General features: G+C 40.6%; 1 protein-coding gene across 2 annotated transcripts in view; it reads left to right on the top strand.

The window, feature by feature from the left end:
* Window positions 1-771: 771 nt before the first annotated feature.
* Window positions 772-6,000, top strand: part of vwa3a.L (von Willebrand factor A domain containing 3A L homeolog) — a 48,567-nt gene continuing 43,338 nt past the window's right edge. The window contains exons 1-3 of one of the 2 annotated variants that reach the window (XM_018236452.2): window positions 772-1,042; window positions 3,367-3,440; window positions 4,384-4,516. In XM_018236452.2, the coding sequence (XP_018091941.1) occupies window positions 3,376-3,440; window positions 4,384-4,516 (198 nt within the window). In that variant the 5' untranslated portion in view covers window positions 772-1,042; window positions 3,367-3,375. Of the gene's footprint in view, window positions 1,043-3,366; window positions 3,441-4,383; window positions 4,517-6,000 lie in introns of those variants that run through there. The other variant, XM_018236454.2, reaches the window with a different exon arrangement.

The raw sequence follows: 6,000 nt of genomic DNA, 5'->3' as shown, positions 1-6,000 counted from the left end.
GAAAAGACAAATCAAAATTATAAAAAAGACAAAATGAAAAGTTGCTTTCAATTAACCATTCTATAACATTGTAAAAGATAACTTAAAGGTGAACCACACCTCTTCAGCAACGACTGACTGCAGCCATGTCTTTCCAGTCAGGACCCCCTTCTCCCTGTTCAGTCACTTTTTACTACAGACTGAGCTTGCATTACCCAAATACTTGAAACCAGGCCTGGCCGGTAAAAATTGATGGCTGGTCCCAATGTTATTAATAGGGAAAAAAGATAAATATTTAGGACTGCCGGCATTCCAGAAAAGGTGTCAACCTACACTGGAAGTCAAAATAAGCCCTGCCATTTCAAGTACAGAGGCCCAAACAGCCCTCAACCAGCCTACTAAATAGTGACTGTCTATCTATGGCATTGTACAGCAGCCCCTCTGGCATTTGCCAGAACCGACAGATTGCCAGTCCGGGCCTGTTTGAGACCCAGAGAGACAGTGCAGATAGGGTTACCAACTAACTGACCAGTATTTCACCATCACCAGCCTAGCTTGATGCCAATAATATATAATAATAGGCTGTTTATTTTTTAGGGTGGCAACCCTGAGCACCAGCAAAGCTAAGCTGTTCCAGTTGAAACAAGACAGATGACAAATCTATATTAAATTACTTATCAGCAGTGGATATCTTAAATAAAACCTTAATAAAATACAACTCCCAGAATTCCCCTGAGTTTGTTTTCACCTACCCTACCTAGCAACGGACTGTACCAAGTCACGCAGGAGACAAATACACGAACAAACACAAACTATGTCCTTCACGTCGGGTGATCGATGGCAGAGTTCTATTTCTGAACAAACAGTTATTTTTTTTTAAGTCCCAGCTGCAAGACTTCTATGAAAGTAAAGTAGTTGCACCATATTATACAGGGTGTTCCACTGTTGGGCGTGCTTATGGTTTGCTCGGTTACTAAGGCGACGCCGGTAACAATTGCTTCCTATGGAGGTATAGCCTGGGGAAATTGAAAGATCCTGGAAGTGTTCTGATTCAACTGAGCAGGTAAATGGAGCTCGGACATATCAAACTGCCCTGAGATCATGGCAGTATAGGGGGCGAAGGGGGGAACTTAAACTTCTCTGTCCCAGGTCCGTGTAATAAAGTCTCCTGGTAACATTGCAGGTATCTGTGGCAGCTGCTGCGTACGGAAAGCATTTTAGGACATCCTCAGGAGAACTCACTCTCCTAAAATGCTAACTGTAGCTGCAGCCTGTACTGCTTATATTGTATCTTGACTGGTCACAATGTGCTTTGTGTGTGTCTGTGTGTATGGGTGAGGTGTGTGTATGGGTGAGGTGTGTGTATGGGTGAGGTGTGTGTATGGGTGAGGTGTGTGTATGGGTGAGGTGTGTGTATGGATGAGGTGTGTGTGCAATAAGGGGTGACGTTATGAGAAGGGCAGTTTTATTATCTATTATTTTATTAATATCCCATAAAGTCTCTAATATTTGGCTCATTCTCCCCATTTGATTAGTTCTGTTCCTGTTTGACAGCCCTGCTTTTGAACTAACAAGTCTCTCCGTATCATCTCCATACATTTCATACAGACCAAGACTAGGGTTGCCACCTTTTCCAATACCGACCTCCCTATATATTTATCTTTTTTCCCTATTAATAACATTGGGATCAACCATCATTTTAACTGGTGGCAACCCTAACCAAGGCCAAGAGCTACAGAAACGCATTATTGTGCTGGAGAAGGATGGGGGTATGTTCAGGTGTGGCTGCACATGTAGGGTTGTCAACTTTTCTGTAAAAAAATACCGGCCTTCCTACATATTTATCTTTTTTCCCTATTAAAGGACCAAGTAACGTCAAATTGTTTGTGTAGAACGAAAAAAAGACACCAAGACATTTGTAACTTTAAAATCACAAAGTCTTTATTAAAAATTAACTTATCGAAACTCCGCTTGCGCTCCTCTTCAGAAAAGACAGGGTGACGATCCATCGTGTGGAGCTCGATTTCTCCTCCCTGCCTTCTATAGGAGATAGCCAGGGAGGAGAAATTGAGTGCCGCATGCTGGATCGTCGCCCTGTCGGCTTTTCTGAAGAGGAGTGTAAGGGGGAGTTTCGGTAAGTTTATTTTTAATAAAGACTTTGTGATTTTTAAATTACATATGGCTTGGTGTTTTTTTTTTTTGTTCTATACAAACAAATTTTTTTTTAAAAAAATTGACGCTACTGGTCTTTTAATAACATTGGGATCAACCATCATTTTTAACGGTGAGGCCAGTAAAATACCGGCCAGATGGCAACCCTATACACGTCACCCCAGAAACGTTTTCCTGTGTCCCACCCACCCACATAAAAATGAAGTACACTCCTGTACACCATGGTTCCTAAATCCTACACCTATGATACAGAGCACAGAGATTACTTTTTGGATCTTTTATTATTTTTAGCAGTTACAGACACATGAGTGGGCACTTGCTTTTGGTATATTATGATGTTAAAATAAAATATAACTCCCTATTATCTGTTGTAGGTACACAATATGTGAAACCTTGATTGTGTGGTCAGCAGAGTTTTACTGTCACTGCCCCCAGTAGCCCCTGCTGAGTTACTAATTCAGCCATAATGCTCGTCTCAATGCACCCTCAGAGCTTTACATTTACTGCCCCAGGAACCACTGCGTATTCACTAATCCAGCCACAATGCTGATTTAATGAACCCTCTATTTTCAATAGAAGTTGACTATGCAAGAAAATTGACCAAAGGACCTGTTATCCAGAATGATCGGGACCTGGGGTTTCCCAGATAAGGTGTATGTCCATAATTTGGATCTCCATACCTTAAGTCTGATGAAAAAATCATTTAAACATTAATTAAACCCAATAGGATTGTTTTGCCTCTGATAAAGATTAATTATATTTAAGTTGGGATCTAATACAAGGTTCTTTTTTTTTATAGCAGAGAAAAAGGAAATCATTTTTTAAAATTTGAATTATTTGATTAAAATGGAGTCTATGGGAGATGGTATTCTCGTAATTCGGACGTTTTCTCTGAATTATGTTACCCTTTTTATATTACACTGTAATGAGACATGGTGATAAGAACAGACTTGCTTGCAGCTCCAAATTGCAGGAACAAAAAAACATGGCTGGCAAGAGCTGGGGAACATTTTTTATTGTGCAATAGTGCCTAAAGAATACTACACTGATGGTGCTGGACTACTACTGTTCTAGTAAATACTACAATAGTGGAACATTTCTCTTTTCTTGTAGACATCTATATATAAGCAGAGAGTGCTTTATTTGTTTATTCACTTGTTTGGTTGTTGATGGTAAGACTGTGTCATAATGGCACCATTGTTTTGCAATTTGCAGGACAGTCAGATGAATCTACACACTAAAAACATGGCCGACATTTTGGAAAATGATCAGTTTTTCAAAACATCTTGGTAAGAATTTTTACTTCCCTTTTCAAGATTTCTATGGCCTTTGTTATAAGCAGTATGTTGGGATGTTATTTTAAAATATGTAGGAAGTAATAGATATTAGATTAGATGGTTTTCATTAGTTTTTTATTATTTGTGGTTTTTTTAGCCTTTTTATTCAGCAGCTCTCCCGTTTGCAGTTTCAGTAATCTGGTTGCTAGAGTCCAAATTACCCTACCAACCATGCATTGATTTAAATAAGAGACTGGAATGTGAATAGGAGAGGGAATGAATAGAAAGAAAAGTAATAAAAAGTAGCGATAACAATACATTTGTAGCCTTACAGAGCCTTTGTTTTTAGATGAAGTCAGTGACCCCCATTTGAAAGCTGGAAAGAGTCAGAAGAACAAGGCAAATAATTCAAAAACTATTTAAAAAATTAAGACCAATTAAAACGTTGCTTAGAATTGGCCATTCTATATCATGCTAAAAATCAACTTTAAGGTGAACCACCCCTTTAAGATTGTCATACGTACCAAGATTTGGCTGTGAAGTTTGGTTGATTTTGAATATACTGCCCAATTATCTGTGTATGAAGGGCTGGTCTGGTCTAGGGTTGGTTTTCGACCGAGCATCCAGTGATGTTGGATCACTAATCATCTGTCATGTTTCTGTCGATGACCAATCTGCTGGAGTACACAAGGTAAAAATAGATTTTGGAAGTAATTAGTTTTATTATATTTAGATGCTAATGGCTGCTGGATTTGTTCACCAGAAAAGGGGCAGACTTACAAATAATTTTGTAGTTTATTCATTTTAAATCTAGAATATTTAGATGAATCGGAATATCGGTTAGATTTAAAGGGATATGTATTTAAATGAAGTTGTCTTTATTTTAACATCTTGGTTAATTAACTAGAATAGATGATCAACTACTTTTTATGTCATGTTCTTTGTTGGGCTAAAGGCCACAGGCTGAAGACCAGTCCAAACCTGTTCCCTCGAGAGCAAGGCCTGCCTGGAAGGATGTGAAAGTCAACAATTTGGAATATGATAATGGATTAATGGTGACTCACATCAACCAAACACAGGATCTGCTGGTAATTCTACCTCTTGCCTACACATATACTTGGGGGGTGCAGCAAATGATTAGCCAACCCATTTAGAAAATTAGACTTTCAACTTCATGGGTTACATTTCTAAGTCTTACGGCACATGGAGTATATTCTCCACTGGTGCTCTTCAGCCTCTAGTGGACAAGTTCTGGCACTTATATGTTGGTTAATATGCCTTATATGGGTTCACAGATTTCGGAGTAGGGAAGTCCCGACAGGGGCAGGTGACATCGGTGGCGGACTGGTGACATCAGGGGGCAGGGTGGTTACATTTAGTGGATAAGTTCATCAGGGGGCTGGACGATGGTGGTTGGCTGATTGCTGCATCATTCACTGCAGAAACCTGTCTGGATTTGGAAAATCAGTTGGCAAATAATCAAACAAATATGCACAGGAGCTCACTTCAGACATGTATTAGTGCACAATCACAACAGCAGTTAATTACAAAACTGTAAAAAACAAACTCAGATCATACCACATGGCAGTGTCTTCCCCCTGTCTGCAAACCTCATGTCAGCCACTTCCTCCTGACACGTTTCGCACCATTAGGCACTTCATCAGAGGACCTAGCCTTATGTGCCATAGTCCTATGTCTTTCCAAAAGCCGAATGAGTGACACAGACAAGGTTTTATTGTTCTACCTAATACCCAATATTGAGCAGACTTACTTTCTGTGAGTTTACTATTTAAGGCTGCATTCATATAACTTCTGCTCCATACAGTGTCGGACTGGGGGGTCCAGGTCCACTAGGACTGCCACCTCAGGGGCCCAACACCAACCCCCAGCCTCCTTCATCTTCTGAGTTCAGGAGGAGAAATCAGGGGCCCCCACATCAACCCCAGGGCCTCCATCACAGTCATCAGGATCTTGTGCATACCTGTTATTTGTTGAGGCCTCTATCGAGAGGGGAAGTCCAGGAGAAAGCACTCGTGGATCCAGGCGGGTCAAGATCTGTGGGCCCAAGAGGGCCAGGGCCCATTGGGTTTTTTTCCGGTGTCCCACTGGCCCAGTCCAATCCTGGCTCCATACAACATGAATTTAATTAAGAGCACTTATTTAAGCTGTCCATCCCCCAGATACCCCAGGTAGTAAAAAGCAACCAGGAATGTGACTAATATATGCAGCCTGAAACAGGCAGCTGTGACCCAAGTCTAATGAAGTATTGTTATAAAAGTCACACTGTTTCTGACTAAATGTTTCTGAGCCCCACACATAGGCGGAGGGTGAATTTTTTGTTTGGGGAGGCTAAAGATGGGCCATTCATAGACTGACCTAAAGCTACTGTGAGGCTTAGTGGATGCACCACTGGAATGAAAATAAACCCCCACCCCAACTACCTCAAGCGGTTCTGTGGGTTCCACAACTCATATTAAATGGATTCTCAATCCATTTGTGTTCACAGATGTCCCTTTCATTTTAACAAAGGGGTGATATATTTGTGAAGTGTTAAACAGTGTTAAGCTTAGAT

Source organism: Xenopus laevis, chromosome 9_10L (genome assembly GCF_017654675.1).
Source record: "Xenopus laevis strain J_2021 chromosome 9_10L, Xenopus_laevis_v10.1, whole genome shotgun sequence".
Taxonomy (NCBI): Eukaryota; Metazoa; Chordata; class Amphibia; order Anura; family Pipidae; genus Xenopus; species Xenopus laevis.
The sequence above is the reverse complement of the archived record's forward strand: the minus strand, read 5'-3'. Positions and strand labels throughout refer to the sequence as shown.